Raw genomic sequence first — 25,908 nt, 5'->3', positions numbered from 1 at the left:
CAGTAGGAGCCATCACGTAGCCTCATATATACAGTATAAGCCCCCACTTAGCCCTCTATATACAGCGTGAGCATGAGCCTCCACATAGCCTCCTTATATTCAGTATGGGCCCTCAAATAGCCTTTGTATATAGAAATGGAGCCCCACATATAGGCACACATCCCATACACATATTTACTTGAAAAAAACATCACATACTCACCTTGCTCTGGTCCCCCCGGTGCTCTGCTCTTGTCTCTGTTGCACTGACGCTCCTTACAGCACACGCGATGTAGTGACGTCATCACGTCTGCGGTCTCAGTCGCACACAGTGATTGGTGGAAGAAGGAGCCGGCGGCTCCATACTCCACCAATGTATTCCTGGGAATGTGGATAGAGATGATATCAGGACATGAGTGGCAGGTGCGGCTCGTGGGCCCCTGTTTCTTCTCCTTCACCTGTCTTGGTCCACGGGCCCGACCGGATGTGGCCTGCGGGCCGCACTTTGCCCAGGTCGGCTGTACACAACAGAAGAGCAGCAGATGTAAGGGAATCATAAGTGCCCTCAGAGTCAGACTACACACACATCGCGCTTGTAGTCTGTAGCCATGGAGACACATTGTTCTGCATAGGAGCTGCGTACATGAAACGGTAGAAGTTGTTTGTAATAAAAAATGAGCACCTACACTTTAAATAATGAAAACCTGGGCAAATTGGTTAAAATGCTGCACAATCTCTGCCACCTGAACGTCCCTCCAGCTGGATATTAAGATAATACATTAATTGTATCGGATATAACCTGATTTCCGCAGCTTTTGGATTTTAACTCTCGGTCGTCGTTACCTGGGGCTCTATACAATTATTTTTTTCCATGCTCATTAAATCCTCTTATGCTCCATCAGCTTTATTCTGCTAAACCCCCCCAAGGCCGGTATAAATCAGCTTTAACTCGCTCTTTTTTTTTTTTTTATCATCCATTGTAGAGCGGTTTTATTTATGTGCGGCATCTTCTGCCGTGTCTCCCATCCCGCTTTGGTCTTCTGAGGGATGGTCCGTGCACCTCCTGAGGACATTTCCAACGATTTCTCTTGCGTTCTTGGCTAGGGAGACCATAAAAAATGTGGAAATTAAACATAAAGGAAATCTGCCTAATCGTCCGGGAACTAATCCTAACTCCAGGGAACAAGCAAAGTGATTTCCCAAAGTTACCACGGACTTAAAAACTGTCCCAATGTCGGTTTTACTAAATATTTATATTTGCCGTGAAATAACAATTCAGGGTTTTTTTTCTTATAATTTTGTATTATCTTGTTCCTCTGTTATTCCTCCTGGAAATGTAATAGTAAAATGACAACTGGTCATTACTATTCCCTTTGTCAAATGGATGTGACAGCGCCGTTAGGATAAGGTCAGTGCGGAGTAAAATGCCTTCAACTGATTGTTATACATTCAGAAATTTCCAGCCGTAATAACGGAGGAACACATGACGTGTTCTGAGATGCTCCAGTATCTCTCTTTTATAGGAAATTCAATTACAGTGCCTTGCGAAAGTATTGGCACCCTTGAATATTTCAATCTGTTCCCACATTTCAGGCTTCAAACATAAAGATAAAAAATGTTATTGTTCTGGTGAAGAATCAACAACAAATGGGACACAATTGTGAAGGTGAATGATATTTATTGCTTATTTTAAACTTTTTAAAAAAAAAATAACTGAAAATTGGGGCGTGCAATATTATTCATCCCGTTTACTTTCAGTGCAGCAAACTCCCTCCAGAAGTTCATTGAGGATCTCTGAATGATCCAATGTTGTCGTAAATGACTGATGATAATAAATATAAGCCCCTGTGTGTAATCAAGTCTCCGTATAAATGCACCTGCTCTGTGATAGGCTCAGTGTTCTGTATAAAGCACAGAGAGCATCATGAAGACCAAGGAACACAACAGGCAGGTCCGTGATACTGTTGTGGAGAAGTTTAAAGCCGGATTTGGTTACAAAAAGATTTCCAAAACCTTAAACATCCAAAGAAGCACTGTGCAAGCGATCATATTGAAATGGAAGGAGTATCATACCACTGCAAATCTACCAAGACCCGGCCGTCCGTCCAAACTTTCATCTCAAACAAGGAGAAGACTGATCAGAGATGCAGCCAAGAGGCCCATGATCACTCTGGATGAACTGCAGAGATCTACAGCTGAGGTGGGAGAGTCTGTCCATAGGACAACAATCAGTCGTACACTGCACAAATCTGGCCTTTATGGGAGAGTGGCAAGAAGAAAACCATTTCTCAAAGATATCCATAAAAAGTGTTGTTTAAAGTTTGGCAAAAGCCACGTGGAGACACCAAACATGTAAAAGAAGGTGCTCTGGTCAGATGAAACCAAAATCGAACTTTTTGGGCACAATGCCAAACGATATGTTTGGCGTAAAAGCAACACAGCTAATCATCCTGAACACACCATCCCCACTGTCAAACATGGTGGTGGCAGCATCATGGTTTGGGCCTGCTTTTCTTCAGTAGGGACAGGGAAGATGGTTAAAATTGATGGGAAGATGGATGGAGCCAAATACAGGACCATTGTTAAAGAAAACCTGTTGGAGTCTCTAAAGACCTGAGACTGGGACGGAGATTTGTCTTCCAACAAGACAATGATCCCAAACATAAAGCAAAATCTACAATGGAATGGTTCACAAATAAACGTGTCCAGGTGTTAGAATGGCCAAGTCACAGTCCAGACCTGAACCCAATCAAGAATCTATGGAAAGAGCTGAAATCTGCTGTTCACAAACGCCTCCATCCAACCTCACTCAGCTCGAGCTGTTTACAAAGGAAGAATGGGCAAGAATTTCAGTCTCTCGATGTGGAAAACTGATAGACACATTCCCCAAGCGACTGCAGCTGTAATCGCAGCAAAAGGTGGCGCTACAAAGTATTAACTTAAAGTTGATGAATAATATTGCACGCCCCAATTTTCAGATATTTATTTTTTACAAAATTTAAAATAAGCAATAAAAATTTCGTTCAACTTCACAATTGTGTCCACTTGTTGTTGATTCTTCACCAGAACATTAACATTTTAATCTTTATGTTTGAAGCCTGAAATGTGGGAAAAGGTTGAAAAATTCAAGGGGGCCGAATACTTTCGCAAGGTACTGTATTACAACAGCAGACATGTCCGGAGAGGTGACATAATAATTTGGGAGATTGTTTATACCTCTTTCCGTTATGAGGTTCCTTTGTTACTCCTACTGGAAATGTAGCAATAAAATGTCAACTGGGCATCACTGTTCTCCTTGTTAAATGGATGCGTCCCTGCACAGTCTGACACTGGCAGCACTGATTGGATATTATCGAGCTGTGTAGTGAACTCCCCTCCTTAACTGGTAACATCCAAATGTCAATTCATACATTTCCAGGTCATGTGACCCGTCTTATTGTTTGACCCATCTAGTTGTGTGGCCCTTCTAGTTGTGGGACCCTTCTATTTGTGGTACCCCTCTAGATGTGTGGTCTTTCCAGTTGTTTTGACCCTTTTTTGTGTGATCCTTCTAGTTGTGTGATCCTTCTAGTTGTGTGATCCTTCTAGTTGTGTGGTCCTTCTATGTGTAAGACCATTTTAGTTGTGTGATCCTTCTAGTTGTGTGATCCTTCTAGTTGTGTGATCCTTCTAGTTGTGTAACCCTTCTAGTTGTGAGGTCCTTCTAGTTGTGTGACCTTTCTAGTACTCTGGTACTTCTAGTTGTGTGACCCTTCCAGTTGTGTGACCCTTCTAGTTTTGTGCCCTTTCTAGTTGTGTGACCCTTCTAGTTGTGTGATTCTTCTAGTTGTCTGACCATTCTAGATGTGTGATCCTTCCAGTTGTGTGATACTTCTAGTTCTGTGACCTTTCTATTTGTATGATCCTTCTAGTTGTGTGACCCTTCTAGTTGTGTGACCCTTCTTGTTGTGTGACCTTTCTATTTGTATGATCCTTCTAGTTGCGTGACCCTTCTTGTTGTGCGACCTTTCTATTTGTATGGTCCTTCTAGTTGTGTGAACCTTCTTGTTGTGTGACCTTTCTATTTGTATGGTCCTTCTAGTTGTGTGATCCTTCTAGTTGTGTAACCCTTCTAGTTGTGAGGTCCTTCTAGTTGTGTGACCTTTCTAGTACTCTGGTACTTCTAGTTGTGTGACCCTTCTAGTTTTGTGACCTTTTTAGTTGTGTGATCCTTTTTGTTCTGTGACCTTTCTAGTTGTGTGACCCTTCTAGTTGTGTGATTCTTCTAGTTGTCTGACCATTCTAGATGTGTGATCCTTCCAGTTGTGTGATACTTCTAGTTCTGTGACCTTTCTATTTGTATGATCCTTCTAGTTGTGTGACCCTTCTAGTTGTGTGACCCTTCTAGTTGTGTGACCTTTCTATTTGTACGATCCTTCTAGTTGTGTGACCTTTCTATTTGTATGGTCCTTCTAGTTGTCTGACCCTTCTAGATGTGTGATCCTTCTAGTTCTGTGACCTTACTAGTTGTGTGACCCTTCTAGTTGTGTGATTCCTCTATTTGTGTGATTCTTCTAGTGTGACTCTTTAGTTGTATGGTATTTGTAGTTGTGTGGTCCTTCTAGCATGACTTTCAATAAATATTCACACAAAGCATCTCCACGAAAAAAGCCTAAATAGCATCTGGCCTTTGAGTGAAAACGCCCTCCATTTCTTAATTTCATCCTCTCTTCTATTTTTTGGTTAAAGTGCCATCTATGGAAGACTCCCCTCATTACAAGGCCCACATTTGTTGAAGGGGAAAAAGAACCAGGCCATGAAAAGCTGACACCATAATGTAGGGACTTGAATTGAATTTTGCTTGCGGTCCCCCTTTCTTCTATATATACTAGTGTCTCTTCATAAAGGAGACCAGGTAGTATCACCTTTAGATCCTTTTGGGTAAATTTTTCTGAGGGTCCACACTCCAGTGATAGAGAGCAGATGCACCTCCACCCTCTTTAATTTCATTAAAGGGAATCTATCAGCAAGTTTTTGTTATGCAGCATGATTTAGGGACTGAGAACCTGATTCTAGCAATGTGTCAACTGTGTTTTGCCCTTTCAATAAGATCATTGTTTCATCAGTAGGAGATTATCATTATCAGAAATAGGGTGTCTCATTCTTCCTGGTCCAATACCACCCCACCACTGATTAGCAACTTTCTGTCAATATACAGTGTACACAAAAAGCTGCCAATCACTGGTGTGGGCAGGGTTATACAGGGCTCAGCATTCAGAGCTCTGCTAGATCTGCAAAAGAGAAAACTGATTCTCTCACCACTTCTGCACCCAGTAAACTAAGTGACGCATCACTGGAATCAGGGTCTATGTGCCTATATTATGCTGCGACCAGATTACATAGTAAAAACCTACTGACAGATTCCCTTTAAGGTGTATCTATAATTTCTGAAAGTCTAATAAGCCACAGAAACATAAGTTTTAATCAGTTTATCCCAGATGATCAGTGAAACCAAGAGCCGGAACCGCACAGCTTCATGTTAGTTTCCTCCTCAAAAATGCAAACCTCCAGCATAAAACAATGTCCTATATGGTCAGGTCCAGGTGGAGGTTTTGTTACAGCCCAGCCTGGACTTGCTCCAGTGACGTCGGCCTCTTTCACCACCAGGCACCATCATATTCAATCTGTCTGGACCAATAGGACAGTGCCACACCCTACTTAAACTACCAGCTTACTGCTAGCTATTGTGCTGGGATTTATCCCTTTGCTTTGGTGCATTTTCCCAGTTCTGTTTTTCCTGACTTTTGTGGCTTATCATCCCAGTTGGTTCTTTCTGAAATCCTTCCTGATTTTGACTTAGGCTTGAGTGACCCATCTTATTGACTGATCGCCTAGGACCCAGCTCAGGCTTTTCTTTTGAGTGCAGTTATACGTCCTAATTTAGCCCATGATTCTGTCCCTCCTAATATTGATATGGCTTTGCCTGACCTTCCTTGCCTCAGACTCGCTCCTCAAGCCAGCAGCAACACTGTGGACTCAACCCAATCGTCCCCCTCGTAAGTCCCGATCATGGAGGTTCTTCTCTGAGTGGCTAGCGTCAGGTCTGCCTGAGGTAGCCTTTTTGAGCTGAAGGCCTCTGTCAGACTTAACAGGTTTTCCTCCACAAGCTCTACAGATGATGATGTCACTGGACCTTTCGTTTTTTTTCTCAGAACCTCTACGGTCCCCATGGAGGTACCATTTTAATTGCGCATTGTCCATTTTAACTTTGGGATTCACATTGGACAATCAGCTTTGGTTAAAGGGAACCTGTCACCAGATTTTGGCCTTCTAAACTAAAACTAGCACCTTAAAGGGAACCAATCACCAGGATTTTCGTATATAACCTAAAGCCAGTGCTATACTGGCGCCATCAGGCTGATTCTATAAATACATGTAGTAGTCAGCTAGGATGTTTAGGTTTGGAAGCACAAGAAAGTAAAGTTTATAAAATCGGCAGCTTCTTGAGTGACAGCAGCTGAGGAGCAGATAATATCTGTGGGCTATGCCTCAGCCAACAAAGCTGATACCACGAAGCAACATGTTTCTGTCGGCTGAGGCCCCGCCCTTTCTGGTCACATGGGTATGACTTCACACAGGTCCTGCAAGTGAAATAGTTTATCATTTGTATAATACTTATGCTAATTCTAACAGGGGGAGGGGATAACTATGAATACCCCCACAGATATTATCTGCCCCTCAGCTGCTATCACTCACGAAACTGCCGATTTTACATCCGAGTTGACCACTACAGGTATGTAAAGAATCAGCCTGATAGTGCCATTGTAGCACTGGCTCTATATATATATATATATATATATATATATCTATATATATATATATATATATATATATATCTATATATCTATATATATATAGATATATATATATATATATATATATCTATATATGAGATATATATCTATATATGAGATATATATCTATATATATATATATATATATATATCTATATATATATAGAAACTAGAAGGTGGCCCGATTCTAACGCATCGGGTATTCTAGAATTTATTGTGTAGTTAATGTATGATTTTTGTTATATATATAGATGTTGTTGTGTGTAGTTGCCAGGTGTTTGTGTAGGGCTGTAAATGTTCTGGGTGTTGTCTGGGTGTGGGGGGGTGAGAGCGGTGTTGTTTGTGTGTTGCGTTGTGTGTGTTGCGTTGTTTGTGGAGCACTGTGTGTCTGCAGCGTTGTGTGTGTGTGGTGCTGTGTGTGTTGCGCGGTTTGTGTGGGTGTGGGGTGCGTGTGTGTGTTTTGGGGGAGGTATGTTTTGTGCAATGTGTGTGTGTTGCGCGGTATGTGCGTATATTTGTGTATGCCGCGGTGTTTGTGTGTTGGGTGTTGTGTGTGTGTGGTGTGTTGTGCGGTGCGCGTGTGGCGGTGTGTGTGTGTTTTGGGGGGAGGTGTGCACCCCCATCGTGCTCCATCCCTCATGCTGCGCACTCCCCATCGTGCTCCATCCCCCATGCTGTGCACTCCCCATCGTGCTCCATCCCCCATGCTGCGCACCCCCATCGTGCTCCATCCCCCATGCTGCGCACCCCCATCGTGCTCCATCCCCCATGCTGCGCACTCCCCATCGTGCTCCATCCTCCATGCTGCGCACCCCCCATCGTGCTCCATCCTCCATGCTGCGCACCCCCCATCGTGCTCCATCCCCCATGTTGCCCACCCCCCATCGTGCTCCATCACCCATGCTGCACACCCCCCATCGTGCTCCATCCCCCATGTTGCGCACTTCCCATCGTGCTCCATCCCCCATGCTGCGCACTCCCCATCGTGCTCCATCCCCCATGCTGCGCACTCCCCATCGTGCTCCATCCCCCATGCTGCGCACCCCCCATCGTGCTCCATCCCCCATGCTGCGCACCCCCCATCGTGCTCCATCCCCAATGCTGCGCACTCCTCATCGTGCTCCATCCCCCATGCTACATCCCCCATGCTGCGCACCCCCATCGTGCTCCATCCCCCATGCTGCGCACTCCCCATCGTGCTCCATCCCCCATGCTATAATAGTTCTCATATTATACTCAGAGAGGAGTATAATAGGAGAACTATAATAGAAGGAGTAGTCCTGGGGGGAGAGGAGTATAATGCCGACTCCCTGCACATGTGTGTACGCTGGTAACCATGATACACATCGGGTAACTAAGGGACCTTAGTTACCCGATGTGTATAATGGTTACCAGCGTTCACGGCTCCGTCACAATCCCAGCATCGCAAGGTTATGTCTGGCGATGCGTGCGGAGGGCCGGGGTGAGCGGCCAATCTATGCGCAGGGAAGGGCCAGGCTGAGGTGAGCAACCAATCCATGGGGGGGGCGGGGCCAGGCCGAGCCCAGCAGCTAATCAGACGGTTGTCACCGTAATGACACTCACCGTGACACAATTTTGGAGCAAGACAGACAGACAGACAGAATAAGGCAATTATATATATATATATATATATATATATATATATATATATATATATATGCGAAAATCCTGGTGATTGGTTCTCTTAAAGCAGCGCCTGTGTTGCATTTCATGAAGGTGTACGTTACCCCCTGAGTCCCCCTGTAGACACAACAAATACCTTTATAATCTCTCCCGCCATGTATGTAAATTGCCCAGTCTGGTCTGATGGGCGTCCTAATCTGTGCCTCCTACCCCTCCTTTTGCCGTAATCGTGCACCATCCACGTAGACGGGCAAAATCTCGTGCCTGTGCAGACACATTCCCAGCTCGCGCAGGCGCATTTCACTTTGCCCTTTTGCGGTCAGAGCCGAAAACATAGGTGCACCTGCGCAAATCTGTGAGATATTTGCACTGGCTCAAGATTCTGCCCGGGGATGTGGATGACATCACTCGCGTCTCGCACCTGCACAAGCCAGGACTGTGTCTGCGCAGGCGCGAGACAAAATTGGTGCAAAATTTTGTGACACTGTTGCCATTCCAGAATCACTTTGGGTTTTTTTAATTAAAAATTCAGAGCATATACTGCAAGTCCCTGGTCAACGAACCCTTAAAATGGGCAATTTCCAGGATTGTTGTAGGGAATTTTCCCATAGACACCCCTTCTAAAAATGGAACATTACCAGTCAGTTCTCGAATATTTAAGCAAGTTTTACCAAAAGCTTTGATATTGTTGAGAAAGGCTACTTGGCTTTGTGGCGATGGAGAATTGGCCAGTGGATAATAATGGAGAGGAACCCAACCACCAGTTGCTTCTATCCTGGATGCCAAAACTGGGCACCATAATTAAAGAACCTAGTTTGATCTTTGCCATTTGGCTCCGTCACCACTATTGACTTAAGAAGGGGAGAACTTTAATACTTTTCTTATTTGTCGTATGCAGTTATGTTCTTGGGTGATATAATTTGTAGACTGAATCAAGAATTTAATAATTTTTTCGCAAAAATAACTTTCATTTTTAGCATTTGAACACCTGCATATATGTATATTTTTTTGCCATGTATTTAAAGGGAACCAACCAGCAGGATTTTCATATATAAAGTAAAGCCAGTGCTATACTGCCACTAGGATGCTGAATGTAAGCATACCTTTTGTTCTGAGATTGGATGTTTTATTTCAGAAATATGTGCAAATAAAGTTCAAGCAATGCACAGATATTTGATTGACAGGTGCAACAGGAAGTGAATTTGTGGATTGGGTCTTGCTATCTATTCCCGCCCCTGTCTGTCTGCACCAAAATTAATGTCTATGATGGTGACAGGGGGAGAAAAGCCAGGCAGCCAGACGGGCTGTATTAGATTAACAAGACCCGACCCACATATTCACTTCCTGTTGCACCTGTCAATCAAATATCTGTGCATTGCCTGAACTTTACTTGCACATATTTCTGAAATTAAACATCCGATCTCAGAACAAAAACTATACTTACATTCAGCATCCTAGCGCCAGTATAGTACAGGCTTTACTTTATATATGAAAATCCTGATGGTTGGTTCCCTTTAAAAGCTCTTCAAGGATTTATAGAATATGATTTGTCAATGCAAAAAATATTTCTCTTCCAGATATTCTAGACAAACGTGAAAAGCTTCTATAGACGAAATTACAGCAGTCATGTGACCTGTCAGGAAAGTCTTTACTGTAAAATATGTTCTGCTACACCGTGTCCGGTACGAGCAGAAATCTCATTTCCTGTCTAATAAAACTTGGTAATAATTACAAAAAGGGAAGACAATGGTGAAGCGCCGGCCGAAGTAAAAGCTTCAATGTCAGGATAATTTACACATCATTGATAATGTCCCTATCTTATTATAGCAGCTAGCAGCAGTGTTATGGCAGTGCAAGCACTGAAGCTGGCGGGGCAATTACTAGTTTGTATGCTGTCTCACTGTGTCACTCCTAAGTACTGATCCAGGAACATTCACGTATAATCACATTGATACAATACAAGCAGCAAAAGCTGTCGTGTTCATTGTTCCAGGGTACCAGACAAGCATGGGAAGGTCGGATTGAGTAGGAACAAAGGGCATCGGGGCAAATTTGTTCTATCAATATCAAGCCAAGGGTGGGGAAGACAAGGCCACACACACTGGCACTTGCTAAGGAGAAGGGGAAAATAAGCTGGTGGCCTGGAAGCCAGGGCATGGAAGATGAAAGATGACCACGAGTGTGATTACTGGATGAAAAGATGAAGAAAGAGAACCATGAGTCCAAGTGTTGAATGGGAAGACAGAGAATGATGACCATGAGTCCCAGTGTTGAATGGGAAGACAGAGAATGATGACCATGAGTCCCAGTAATGGATGGGAAGATGAAGAAAGAACCATGAGTCCCAATGTTGAATGGCAAGATAAAGAAAGATGACTACGAGTCCCAGTACTGGATGGGAAGATGGAGAAAGATGACAGTGAGTCCCAATGCTTGATGCAAGGTTGAAGAAAGAGGACTACAAGCCCCAATACCAGATAGGAAGATGAAGAAAAATGACCATCAGTCCCAGTGCTGGGTGGGATGATGAAGAGAAATTACCATGAGTCCCAATGATGGATGGGAAGATGAATAAAAATGACCATGAGTCCCAGTACTGGATGAGAAGATGGAGAAAGAGAAACCATGAATCACAATACTGGATGAGAAGATGAAAGATTACTACAAGTCCCAGTTCTAGATGGGAAGATGAAGAAAGAGAACCATGAGTCCTAATACTGGAAGATAAAATGAATGCTGGATGAGAAGATGAAGAAAAATCACCATAAGTCCCAGTACTGGATGAGAAGATAAAGAAAGGGAATCATGAGTCCCAATGCTGAATGGGAAGAGGATGAAAGAGGACTACGACTCCCAATACTAGATGGGAAGATGGAGAACGATGACCATGAATCCCAATACTGGATGGGAAGATGGAGAAAGAACCATGAATCCCAATACTGGATGGGAAGATGGAGAAAGATGACCATGAATCCCAATACTGGATGGCAAGATGGGGGAAAAAAACATAACTATGATTCCCATTACTGGAATAGAAAATGAATGCTGGGTGGGAACATGAAGAAAGAAGACTACAAGTCCCAATACTGGATAGGAGGATGAAGAAAAATGACCATGAGTCCCATTGCTGATGGGAATATGGAGAAAGATGACCATGAGTCCCAGTACTGGATGGGAAGATGGAGAAAGATGACCATGAGTCCCAGTACTGGATGGGAAGATGGAGAAAGATGACCACGAGTACCAGTACTGGATGGGAAGATGGAGAAAGATGACCATAAGTCCCAGTACTGGATGGGAAGATGGAGAAAGATGACCATGAGTCCCAGTACTGGATGGGAAGATGGAGAAAGATGACCACGAGTCCCAGTACTGGATGGGAAGATGGAGAAAGATGACCACGAGTCCCAGTACTGGATGGGAAGATGGAGAAAGATGACCATGAGTCCCAGTACTGGATGGGAAGATGGAGAAAGATGACCACGAGTCCCAGTACTGGATGGGAAGATGGAGAAAGATGACCACGAGTCCCAGTACTGGATGGGAAGATGGAGAAAGATGACCATAAGTCCCAGTACTGGATGGGAAGATGGAGAAAGATGACCATAAGTCCCAGTACTGGATGGGAAGATGGAGAAAGATGACCATGAGTCCCAGTACTGGATGGGAAGATGGAGAAAGATGACCACGAGTCCTAATACTGGATGGGAAGATGGAGAAAGATGACCACGAGTCCCAGTACTGGATGGGAAGATGGAGAAAGATGACCACGAGTCCTAATACTGGATGGGAAGATGGAGAAAGATGACCACGAGTCCCAGTACTGGATGGGAAGATGGAGAAAGATGACCACGAGTCCCAGTACTGGATGGGAAGATGGAGAAAGATGACCACGAGTCCCAGTACTGGATGGGAAGATGGAGAAAGATGACCACGAGTCCCAGTACTGGATGGGAAGATGGAGAAAGATGACCACGAGTCCCAGTACTGGATGGGAAGATGGAGAAAGATGACCACGAGTCCCAGTACTGGATGGGAAGATGGAGAAAGATGACCACGAGTCCCAGTACTGGATGGGAAGATGGAGAAAGATGACCATGAGTCCCAATGCTGGATGGGAAAACGAAAAAAACTTGACCTTAAGTCCAATACTGAATGAAATACTGTATATACAAAGATGATCACAAGTTCCAATACTGAAAATGAAGATGAAGAATGATGATGATGGCCTTATATTTTCTCACATTTATTTATTGTTTTACGTTACGTCATATTAATTTTTACTCTGAACAATACTTGGAAGGTGTGCATTGTGTTTCATATGCTATTTTTCACTATAATAAAAAGAATATTGAAAAGAAAAGAAGAATGATGATGATAAGATGACGAAGATCCAGTGACCACTGATTTTTACCAAGCATCGTCCTTAAAGGGATTGTCCTGTGTAAAATGACAAGCCTTCAGTCTCTCTAAGGGGCACTTTGCATGTTGCGACATCGCTACTGCGATATCGTCAGGGTCAAATCGAAAGTGACGCACATCCGGCGCTGGTAACGACGTCGCAACGTGTAAAGCCTAGGAGAGAAGATGAACGAGCGTGAAACAGTCAAAAATTGGTGATCTGTGTCACGTCGTTCATTTTCATAATGTCGGTTCGTCCGCAGGTACGATGTTGTTTGTCGTTCCTGCAGCTCCACACATCGCTGTGCGTGAAGCCGCATGACCGACAAACATCTCCCTACCTGCGCCCGCCGCCCACCGGCAATGCAGAAGGGAGAAGGTGGGCGGGATGTTTACATCCCGCTCATCTCCGCCCCTCCGCTTCTATTGGTCGGCCGCTTAGTGACGTCGCGGTGACGTCGCTGTGACGCCGCACGATCCGCCCCCTTAGGAAGGAGGTGGGTCACCGTCCAGAGCGACGTCGCAGGGCAGGTAAGTGCGTGTGAAGCTGCTGTAGCGATAATGTTCGCTACGGCAGCTACCACAAGATATCGCATGTGCAACGGGGGCAGGTACTATCGCGCTCGGCATTGCTAGCATTGGCTAGCGATGTCGCAACATGCAAAGTATCCCTTAGTGTCACTCTGTGACTGTAGACTTGTGAATTCTCACATCGCTCGCACTGTGAGGATTCTGGAGTGTCAAAGCCGGGGATGGCGGTCACGTAGCCAAAAGTCCGCAATATGACTCCTCCTGGCCAGAATCAGAGTAGACTATTTCCGGCCTCTCTGCAGTGACTTTCTGCCATTAAGCCCATAAATCCTTTTCAAAGCGTTCTTTTCCAAAATGGACAACCCCTTTAAAGCTCTTGGCAGGTATGTCAGGTGTTCATTTAAGAACGTGGGACTTCTACAATTGGGAAATGACATCACTTCAGTGGCGCCCATACTGGGGTGTATGAGTGGAAATATTAATGGGTTTTTCAGATGATCCTTATTAACAAATGAAACAAAGAACAAAAAAAAAAGATGAAATGTTGGAATTCCCTTTAAGCCTCGCAGCTGCTATTCCACAAATTGGATTAGAATCCTGTTGGTTGTTCGGTTCCTCACTGACGACCTTCTGCCCGTTCATCTGTGAGCCGTTGGCAGGGCTCAAGTCTTCAAGCTGTTATTTTTGCAACAGTGAACACTGATTACCTTGTGAATGGCCTATCCGAGCCGTCACCAACCGGATTGTCTGCACCGTTTGGCTTCAGTTTTATTGGTGAGGGGTTTTTTTAAATCAAAATGTAATCCATTGTAACCAGAGAGAAAAAAAATAGATACAAGTATAAGAAAAAAAATGGAAAATGATCAACATGGTCTTACTGTAAAAGTTGACCATCCGGTATAGTTTTACAAGAAAGACCGAAGACAGTAACCAAGAGATATGGATGTCCTGTTGTAGCCTAATCTTCTATCTTTGCCTTACCGCAGAGGTTGGCACCCTATTAGTGCAAAAGTCTGCGTCTCTCTTCAATACTTCATCATAGGGTCAAAGTCTCCACTGCTCGGTTCCAGTAAACGCCTCAAAGTGTCACGGCAGGTACAGGGAAGTACTAAGCAAGCGGCGAAAGGTAAGGGAAGGGAATCCCTGCGTCTAGAGAAGGGGGAGATGGTAATCCCTGTGCAAACCTACAGCTGGTCCCTGGGGTCCCTCACCCCCACCCTAGATAGGTTCCGCATGAATGCGCCGAGCCGGATACCTGGCACTACATATCCCTAGTGCTAGACCCTAAATCGGGAACAGGTGGGATGAGCTCTTCATCAACCCCACTAAACGCTGAAGGAAGACACAAGGAGGACACAAGGGGGAGGGAAAGCATGAATCACTTATCCACAGATGACTCAGGCTATAAGTACAAGCCACCTGCTAGCACGCAGAGCTAAAGTGAACTGAATAATATCACCAGCACCAGTCCAGGGAAGAAGGGAGTATTTAAGCACAAAGAGAATACTAATGATCAGCAGTTAGGTGGAAGGCAAGTTCATGCTGGGTACAAAAGGGAAATAGGTGAAAATCCAGCAGGAAAGCTACCTATACCAATGAATACTGACAGAAAGAACAATAGAAAGTCAGGGAGTATTTTGCGCAGCCAAACGCTGTGATCTTGTATTGCCAGAAACCACATGACTGTCTGTCACCCGTGTCAGAAAGATGTAAGAATAATGTCCCAGCCCCTACCTCACCGGACCTAAGGTGGGTCTTTCGTATACTGGAGATTTATGGTGAAGAACGGTAAATTGCAGATCAGTGTCTGGGGGGTTGTGGTTGGTGCCGGTATCAGACTAGGGCAGCAGGGGCCCACCATTAACATTGACTATGGGGGTTCACTGACCAACTACATACATATGTTACATTCCCAAATTTACCTATGCTTCTATGTTATAATATACTGGGTAGTTTGTAAAATGATTCATTTTAAATGAATGATGAGATGCTTCCTTTGTCCATACATAGTGAAACAAGTGTATTGTGCCAACTACTAATTATGTTAGGGGGATAAGTGACGTACTATTACAAAGGGGCCTACCAGGAAATTCTCCTGCTCTCCTGTGGGCCAGTCCAAGCCTAGTTGGTGTGGCTCAAAGGGGCTCACCGGGGGATTCTCCTGCTTTCCTGTAGACCAGTCCAAGCCTAGTTGATGCGGCTCAAAGGGGCCCACCGGGGGATTCTCCTGTGGGACAGTTCAAGCCTGGTTGGTGCAGCTCAAAGGGGCCCACCGGGGGATTCTCCTGTGGGACAGTTCAAGCCTGGTTGGTGCAGCTCAAAGGGGCCCACCGGGAAATTCTCCTGTTCTCCTGTGGGCCAGTCCAAGCCTGGTTGGTGCGGCTCAAAGGGACCCACCGGGGGATTCTCCTCTCCTGTGGGCCAGTCCAAGCCTGGTTGGTGTGGCTCAAAGGGACCCACCGGGGAATTCTCTTGCTCTCTTGTGGGCCAGTCCAAGCCTGGTTGGTGCAGCTCAAAGGGGCTCACCGGGGGATTTTCCTGCTCTCCTATGGGCCAGTCCAAGCCTGGATGGTGTGGCTCAAAGGGGCCCACCGTGGGATACTCCTGCTCTCCTGTGGGCCATTGCAAGCCTGGTTGGTGCGGCTCAAAGGGGCCCACCAGGGGATTCTCCTGCTCTCCTGTGGGCCAGTCCAAGCCTGGTTGGTGCAGCTGAAAAAGATGATCATCAACAGATTAAGAACCTGAAAGACTCCATGGATTGAACTTATGACTGTTATTGAGAATAATGTAGCCTATATTACTATATTGGGCACTGAGATTTTTTTTATTATATATTTGTACACTTTGTTACTTTTTTTTTACATTCTCACTGTAACAGATGAGAATAAACAATTGAGCTGAAAAATGTACATTTTTCATTACTTTCATAATAATTCTGCACACACAGATATTCTTCTAAGAAAGACAGAACCTCGCTTTACTTTCCTAAATATTCAGGTTTTAGGTTTATTAATAGGGATGATCTAATACCTCAAATATTCGGCTTCGCGAATATCCGACGAATAGGTCGCCGCTAAGTCTATGGGAAACCCGAATAGTTCCGAATAGTTGTTATTCGGGTTTCCCATAGACTTACATTGCGCATCGAATATTCGCGAATAGTCGAATAGCGGCGACCTATTCGGCAAATATTCACGAAGCCAAATATTTGAGGTACTCGATCATCCCTATTTATTAACCTTTTTGGATTGATCGAAAGCACTGGAGATGTTCAATAGTAAAAGTAATCATGAAAAATAAAAAATTGCCTAATAATTGTGCACCTATTATAGATCAGTATACGTCACACATAGGGCTCAATGTGTCACCCACCGTCAATAACAACTGACGCTGCGGAGATGGGAGCAGAAATGAAGCCTCCCTCTTGTCATGTGCCGGATTTATAAATGCACAACTGTCTGCCGTACGTTATATACTTATTATTAATTCTTCACAGTCAATTTCTTACAGGACAAATTGTCCCTTCGGTTTTTCTGATTGTTGACAGCTTCAGCAGAAGATGATTTATTTAACAGAGGAGGATGATGAATATATATTTTTCATTTCTAACAGAGGCCGCAATAATGATCTGAAATCTGGAAGACGCCTTACTCCCTTTAAAAAAAAAAAGAAAAAATTGCATTAAGGGGTTGGTGATAAACATCACGCTAGGTACGGGGAAATATCAAGAGAGGGGAAAGCATACCCTGTGCCTAAGGAAGGGGGAGATGGTGACCTCTGACCAAGCCTACCACTTGCCCCTGGCTTACCTAATCCCCCTAAATAGCTTCCGCACCTATGCGCCGAGCAGGATACCTAGCCCTAGCTGACCCTAGAACTGGGTCCTAGGTAGGGAATGGGTGCGATGAGCTCTTAGTCAATCCCACTATGCACTAAAGAAGACACAGTGGGAAAGCACATGAAAAATTTGTCTCCAGATTACTCAGTGAGGAGTACAGCTAAGAACAACGTTTCTTCAGATGAGTGCAAGCCAACTGCTTGCATCCAGAGCATCTATAGCTTTTAACCCTCATCTGGTGAGGTGGGGTTTGCAACACCCCAAGGAAATTTTGTTCTGCTGGCATTCATTGGAAAATGCTGGTATGAATCATCAATATATTACATTTTCCGATACTTGTGGGTGTCAAAAATTTGATATTCTCATGTGTAATCAATCGCCAATAAGAAAACGATTAAAACAAACGTGATCTCTACATTTTCTGTAAAATGACAGATTTTTAAACCCTGGGGTATAGGAAGCCCCACATCACCAGTTGCATGACTAAAATCCCACCTCACCAGTTGAGGGTTAAGTCTATCACAAACACAGATCCAGGCGGAATGAGCATATTTAAGCACACAAAGGGGAGTGCTGAAGATTAGCAGCTAAAAAGTTAGGAACTCCGCAGGGTCATAAATGGGAAAGGAATTAATTCCAAGCAGAGAATATCAAGGAGCAGTTTGTGCAGCTGAACCTTGCAGCCTTTTACAGCAGGACTGTCTGTGAAGCGTGACACACCCGTGACAATAAATTGATGATTTCTGGTGGTCTGTGAACAATCCCAAGAGTGGGGCTCTGTATTCGCCAGTTTAAATGGTTAATTTGCAGCTCATGTGCAGAAACACATCCTTATCTATGGAACTGAAAGTTACCACTGAGCACAGTTTCATCAGTGCCATAGAGAGGGAATTTTAGCTGTGCTGTGCGTTTGTGGTTCCCTCCAAAACGGGGGACTCCAGAGCCCCAATCTTGGGATCATTGAGAGTCCCAACATCAATGGAACCTGCTCCCAGATTAAATATTTGGGATTATTCAATGTGGTAGTAAAGTATACATACAAAGGAATTTTCTAATCTGTTTTTTTTTTTTTTTCCAGTTTCTTGTTTTGTGAATTTCCAAACTGGGTTAAGGTCGTTGATTTGACTTAGTTTGCACTTTTGACTTTGAACTTCTGAAAACTTACTTTAATAATGACCCCAACAATATATGACCCTATATTAGTAGTGCTGGGCAAGTGTGCTCAGCACTGCTCGTCACTCAATTGAGCATTGGGGTGCTCGGGTACTCGGGGAGCTCAGCCGAGTATCGTGGGTGCTCGGAAATTTCATCCGTGAAACAATGACCACAACGCACAAGCTCGCTCCACTGCATGATGTGTGCCGGCACCGCAGAGAGAGCCAGTCTCTGAATGGCTCTACCGGGGGATAAAGCAACGCTCTCAGATATAGTGTGATGCAAAAAAAACCCGCCCTTCCTCCCACCGGAAATGCTCTGTCTATGGCCGGCTGTATGTGGGCGGAGACCAGAACTGGCCAATCATTGATTTTCCATAATGCTCGTTACTCGCGTCAAGTACGTCCGAGCGTCTGACCTGCTCTAATCAAGGAGCATATTACTGCTCACCCATCACTATTATATGTGCATCTCTACTATGTTACTATCTATCTATCTATGTATTAAAAAAAAAAAGCAGGCAGTATTCCAAAGCAAAAAATAGCGTTCCTTTACCTATATCATATATATGATATGGAAAAAATAAGTAAATAAAGACTCTGATTTTTTACAACAGTTAACTTCTGTGATGCTGCCTGTTTTTTTTCATACTATTAAGGGGTGCAGATATCTCTCAATCCTTTCTAATTCACTCCTTTTTCCCTTTTCTTGCCATCACTTCTTTTCTTCCATCCTTCACTAATTCCTTCTTTCCCTCCTTTTTCTTTCTCTCTCTTTCTCTCCTTTTTCTCAATTTCTCTCTCTTTTTCTCTTTCTCTTTCCCTCCTTTTTCTTTCTCTTTCTCTCTTTCTTTTTCTCTTTCTCTCTCTCTTTCTCTCTTTCTTTTTCTCTCTCTCTCTCTTTCTTTTTCTCTCTCTCTCTTTTTCTCTTTCTCTCTTTCTCTCTCTTTCTCTCTTTCTCTCTCTTTCCTTCTTTCTTTCTTTCTTCCTTTTCTTCTTTTCACTTTCCTTCCTTCTATCCATAACTCCTTTATTGTTATCCTTCAGTCTATAAATCCTTTCTTCCTTTCTTTCTTTCTACCTTTCTTTCTCTCTTTCCTTTTTTCTTTCCTTCTTTCGTCCTTTCTCTCCCACCTCCTCTCCCTCCTTTCTTCCTTTCCTCATTCCTTTTCTCCTGTTCATTTTCCTTCCTTATATCCATAATTCTTTTATTTTTATCCTTGTCCACAAAGTCCTCTTTCTTTCTTTCTTTCTTTCTCTATCTTTCCTTTTTTTTCTTTCCTTCTTTCTTCCTTTCTTTCCCACCTCCTCCCCCTCCATTCTTCCTTTCTTTCTTTCCTCCTTCCTTTTCTCCTTTTTGCTTTCCTTCCTTCTATCCATAATTATTTTATTTTCCTCCTTCTGTCCATAAGTCCTCTTTCTTTTTCTTTCATTCATTCATTCATTCATTCATTCATTCATTCATTCATTCATTCTTTCTTTCTTTTTCATTCATTCTTTCTTTGTTTTTTCCTTTTTTTCCCTGCTTCTGTTCATAACTGCCTTTTTTCCTCATTCATTCCCAATTACTTATTTCACTACTTTTTATTATTCTTTTCTTTCCTATTTCCTTCCCTTCCTCCTTTTCTTCTTTCTTTCCCTCATCCCACTTATAATTCTTTCCTTCCCTAATTCCATTTCCCTTTACTTCTCCCCATACTTCCCTTCTTTTTCCTTAGTTCCCTCTCTCCTTTGCTTCCATTTCCCCCTCTTCCCTAATTCCTTCATTGCCTTCTTCCTTCCCTAAATTCTTTCTTCCATTTTCTCTTTATTCCGCCTTATCTATCTTTCTATGTATGTATTTTGTCATTCTTTTTGTGGATATCCTAAATGTTTTAAGACCAGGCTTTTCACCTCACAATTTCTTCATTGCAGATCGGAGTTTGGAACTCAAACATTGGCCTTAATATGACCGATGGTACGAAAGACAAGTCCACTAACATAACAGACTCACTAGCCAACCGGACACTTATAGTCACCACCATCTTGGTAAGTAGGAAAATACGACTTTCTTCTGCCTTGGCCAAGCTGTATAGATACAGGACAAAGGCTATAAAATTAATCTTTGTCCCGGATGAAGGAAATCCTTCGTCCAACCCTTGCCTTCATCTTGACGTAGTAGACAGTTAATGTCCTGAATCGATGGCAGATGAGAAAAGCGTGGTCTATATCCAGGGAAATCCAATTATAAGCTAATAGAGATAATTACATTCATATCTGTTCCATAGAATCATTGATCCCATCCAATGACTGGAATTAATAAAATGAGGATTGACAGTTCCTTGAAGAGTTATTAAAAGCCATCAGTCACTATAGACCTAATTATGCAGAGTACAAATCTGGAATAATATGGTGACAGTATAAGGATAGTCATCAGGGTCCCAAGGAAATGTGGCAGATGTGGGGCCTGGCAACTAAAGAGGAACGATCTCCACTGTAGGGCAATTAGTAACGTCCATGAAGGAACGATCTCCACTGTAGAGCAATTAATAACAACCATGGAGGAATGATCTCTACTGTAGAGCAATTAGTAACGACCATGGAGGAGTGAACTCCACTGCAAAGCAATTAATAATGACCATGGAGGAACGATCTCCACTGTAGAGCAATTAATAACGACCATGGAGGAACGATCTCCACTGTAGAGCAATTAGTAACGACCATGGAGGAACAATCTCCACTGTAGAGCAATTAATAAGGACCATGGAGGAACGATCTCCACTGTAGAGCAATTAATAACGACCATGGAGGGATGATCTCCACTGCAGAGCAATTAATAACGACCATGGAGGAACGATCTCCACTGTAGAGCAATTAGAAACGATCATGGAGGAACGATCTCCACTGTAGAGCAATTAGTAACGACCATGGAGGAACGATCTCCACTGTAGAGCAATTAGTAACGACCATGGAGGAACGATCTCCACTGTATAGCAATTAATAATAACCATGGAGGAATGATCTGAACTGTAGAGCAATTATTAATGACCATGGAAGACAAAAGTGTGAAGATGAATGTCGATGACTTTGAGATCAAGGACATTGTGAAAAAGCATAGGAGACAAGTTTAGGCTATTATGTACATGGCCATAAGGGGGTTCCAAATTTATTTCTAGATTGTATAGGGTTTTTGTTCTTCAGGTTGCCCAGTTTGTAGATAAAGTAGACCCTTAAAACACCAAATTGTTTTGCCAACAAAGATCTCTCGCGTCTTCTCCAAACACAGGAATGCTAGACTCAGCGTTGACCACAGATGGAACCTCAACTGATCATCATAACTTGAAAAATGTTCCACTGGTTCTCTTCTGACCGCAAATTGAATGGGGTGGTATGACACATTTTTGATCCACTGTGCCATTGAAAGTCTATGGTCTAGACTACCTAGACTGGCCTTCAGACTAGGGGCCCTAAACTGTCCCTTATTCCAGAGGTAGGCTTGATGGTAACCAGGTCTGGACCACCAATGTAGCCCCAATGCCTGAGCAGCCCTGGTCTAACACAAACCCATCCCCAGGGAAGGCTGGGACCGGAGTGAAGAATCCCACAAATACCGACAGACCTAGGTTCAAACTCACTGAAAACACACACAGGGGAAAGACAAAACGTGCTCAGGGTAAAATAAAGTACAGGCAGTAAATAAATAAACAAGATTTCCACAAGATACCATATTGCATATAACAGTTCACCTACAACTGGGTCACCACGCACAAAGACCGATAACGCTGGAGCAAAGCTAGAGCTATCTTTGTCATGTGAGGCTAGGTTCCACCATTTCTTATATGGTGGAGGCAGCTGTGAGAGGATGTCAGCAACCTGTGATCCTAGCAGCCATTCACCAGACAGCAGGAATGAACTTCTGCTAAACCAAGGACTAAACAGTAGATGCCCGAGTATGGCTGAGCAACTAAGGAGCATCAGGTTGTCTGCCAGACTCTGCAATGTGAACAGAGTCTGGAGTCGCCATGACACCTAGTGAGTGAGGGACCGAACACCGCATGACACTAAGACACTGCAGATACGAATGTAACCAAGTACACAGACTTGAACAGAGACGCAGGCACTTCATTCACCATAGCCCGTGTCATGGTGATTGGTGAAAGGACCCATCAATCTTGCAGTTATCATCTGGATAGGTGGATAGTAGGTGAAAACTTTCTTAGACTGGAATACCCCTTTAAGCCTTCTACATCCAGTATAATGGAACCTCATATTTATCTTTGTAGGAGGATCCCTACGTCATGTACAAGAAGTCTGACAAGCCCTTGTATGGAAATGACAGATTCGAGGGCTACTGCTTGGATTTACTTAAGGAACTCTCCAACATCCTGGGCTTTATATATGAAGTTCGGCTGGTAGCAGACGGAAAATACGGGGCACAAAACGACAAAGGAGAGTGGAACGGAATGGTCCGAGAGCTGATCGATCATGTAAGTAGCTGCCGTGTTTTCTTACAAGACCTGAATAAAACCAAGATGAGAATGTCATGAATCACGATCCCAATCCATCATTAATACTTCGTTGGGGGATGTCTTCGGGCTTACCCTTTACTGGAAGGGGGCTTGACTAACTGCCAACCGTGAGGCAGACAGCAGGTGTTAGTCCCAGGACAGTGACCGGGTCTGTATCAGCTGACCCCCAGGGCGGATACAGAAGCAGACAGACTGAGGCTGGAGGCATGACTGGGGTGGGCAAGTATAGTCTCTGGTATAGCTTGGGCCACCGGGGTAACTGAGACTGGAGGCACGGCCTGGTTGGACGGGCACAGTCTCTGGTATAGCAGGGGCAACCAGGGTAACTGAGATTGGAGGCACAACTGGGTTGGACAGGCACAGTCTCTGGTATAGCAGGGGCCACCGGGGTAACTGAGAGTGGAGGCATGGCCGGGTTGGACAGACACGGTCTCTGGTGTAGCAGGAGCAACTGGGGTAGCTGAGGCTGGAGGCACGACTGGGTTGGACAGGCACAGTCTCTGGTATAGCAGGAGTCACTGGGGTAGCTGAGGCTGGAGGCACAGCTAGGTTGTACAGGAGCCAATGGGATAGCTGATGCTGGAGGCACGGCTGGTTTGGACAAGCACAGTCTCTGGTATAGTAAGGACTACTAGGGTAGCTAAGACTGGAGGGACGGACAGGCAGGGAACAGCGGACAAGGGAACCAGCTGGTTAGTGCAAACACCAACTAAGTAAACACGTTGATTAGGCACTTCCCCTAGTGGGAGAGAGCCTTATTTACCCAATGCCTCTCAGCGGTAGGCTGAGAGGCACTTCCTGGGAGTGACGCATTGGCCCTTTAAGAAAAGAGCAGTGGCACATGCGCGCACCCCAGGATCACTCTTGGAGGACCTGTGCCACATGCACAGGCCCAGAGAGGAGGAAGCAGAGAGCACACACATGGGGGAGTGAGGAGACACCGGGGCACATAGATACGGCCACAGTGGTGAGTCAGCGCGCATCCCTGCAGGGAGGAGAGCAGAGAGCGCAGGGACGCCAGTGCTGCACTGATTTTTCCACTACGGCAACACTAGTTAGATTGGGTAAGACTGGTTCTCTGGAGATACAGAGAGTGGTGGGGTATTATGTGGTCACGGTGGCACCTCGGCCATGTCGTGACATACTACACCCGAGCAGAGTCTGGCAAAGGAAATTCTCGGGCTTTGGCTGGGCCTGGTCATTGACCAACAGGGTCGTAGGATTTTCTTTGTGGTTGTGGGAAATGTACCAAGCAGCAGAAGAGCCTGGCCGGTAAATATACAGCATCATGCACAGTCCTCACCCCCTGGCCCTACAGCCCATATAGGCTAGTAACAAATATCTATGTCATAGAGCCAGTAGAAGTCAGGTGTTGTCTTTGGTAATGGGTCTCCAAACAATACACAGTACTGTACAAATAGTTACTAAACCACTGGACACCAGGGTCTGGGGCCCAAAGCTTATGGTAGCTATCTGGTTATTTAACAACTTTACACTAGGGTCTAAGGCATTTATATAATGGACTAGAAGGTGGCCTGATTCTAACGTATTTTATTGGTTTTAAAATGACAAACAACAGAAGGAACAGTTTTAATAGATGAGTCTAATGTGTAATGATGTCCATGGCTTGTAATGAAAGAAGGCCATGAACAGTGTAAAGTTAAGGAAAAATATGCTGATGCTGTGATGTGGCCCAATGCTGGTATGTGCCCCCATCGTGGTGCAGCCACCATCCTGACATGTGCCCCCATCCTGCGGGGTAAGGGCGCTTTCACACTTGCATTCACCGCAATCCGCCGCTATGAAGAATAGCGCAGTCCATTAACGTACTGCTCTATTCTCCATAGACTTGTATTGACGACGCACTGTAACGCAAGTGTCTGCGTTGCATCCGCTGGACGACGCTGAGTCGTTATTTTGACGCAGCGTCGGGCGGAGGGAACGCTGCATGGAGCGTTTTTTTGGGTCGTTAAAATAACGCACCTTGGCAGATTCCGTTGGAGTCCGCCAAGGTGTCTAATGATTGTCTATGGTGACTGATTCCGCCGCTATGCGCTAAGCGGCGGAATTCACTGACAAATTCCGTCACGTTCTACTGAGCATGCTCAGCATGTCCAGCAGAATGATATAAATCGTTTAAAATCACTCCTGGTCTCTCCCCCTCTCTCATACTCGCCGATTACGGGCGGCGCGCTGCACAGCTGTCACAAAGCTCCGGCAACTTTTCCTCCGCTCATTATTCAATCTCGTATTCCCTGCTTTCCCCGCCCACCGGCGCCTATGATTGGTTGCAGTCAGACACGCCCCCACGTTGAGTGACAGGTGTCTCACTGCAACCAATCACAGCCGCCGGTGGGTGGGTCTGCATCGTGCAGTAAAATAAATAAATAATTAAAAAAAAAACGACGTGCGGTCCCCCCAATTTGGATACCAGCCAGGGTAAAGCCACACGGCTGAAGGCTGGTATTCTCAGGATGGGGAGCCCCACGTTATGGGGAGCCCCCCTGCCTAAAAATATCAGCCAGCAGCTGCCCGGAATTGCCGCATCCATTAGATGCGACAGTCCCAGGACTCTGCCTGCCTCATCCCGAATTGCAATGGCGGTGGCAATCGAGGTAATAAGGCGTTAATGGCAGCAGCCCATAGCTGCCACTAAGTTCTAGGTTAATCATGTCAGGCGTCTCCCCGAGATACCTTCCATGATTAACCTGTAAGTTAAAGAAAATAAACACATACACCCGAAAAAATCCTTTATTTGTAATAAAAGACAAAAAAAACCCTCTTTCACCACTTTATTAAACCCCCAAATACCCCTGCAGGTCCGACGTAATCCACATGAGGTCCCACGACGCTTTCAGCTCTGCTACATGAAGCTGACAGGAGCGGCAGTAGAACACGACCGCTCTCCATCAGCTCCACGCAGCAACTGAAGTGAGCCGCGTGATCAGCTCTGCCCTCATTCAGGTGACCCGCGGACACAGCTCTCGAGTGTAGGACTGCAGCTGTGTCCGCGAGTCACC

The 25,908-nt window shown here is 44.7% G+C and overlaps 1 protein-coding gene across 5 annotated transcripts in view; it reads left to right on the top strand.

The window, feature by feature from the left end:
- Window positions 1-25,908, top strand: part of GRIK1 (glutamate ionotropic receptor kainate type subunit 1) — a 473,929-nt gene that overhangs the window by 359,581 nt on the left and 88,440 nt on the right. For all 5 annotated transcript variants that reach the window (XM_075335032.1, XM_075335029.1, XM_075335031.1 and 2 more), the window contains 2 exons: window positions 20,295-20,408; window positions 22,643-22,846. In XM_075335032.1, the coding sequence (XP_075191147.1) occupies window positions 20,295-20,408; window positions 22,643-22,846 (318 nt within the window). The remainder of the gene's footprint in view (window positions 1-20,294; window positions 20,409-22,642; window positions 22,847-25,908) is intronic.

Source organism: Anomaloglossus baeobatrachus, chromosome 2 (assembly GCF_048569485.1).
Source record: "Anomaloglossus baeobatrachus isolate aAnoBae1 chromosome 2, aAnoBae1.hap1, whole genome shotgun sequence".
In the NCBI taxonomy this organism is placed as follows: domain Eukaryota; kingdom Metazoa; phylum Chordata; class Amphibia; order Anura; family Aromobatidae; genus Anomaloglossus; species Anomaloglossus baeobatrachus.
Note: the sequence above shows the minus strand (reverse complement) of the source record. Positions and strands in the feature narration are given on the sequence as shown.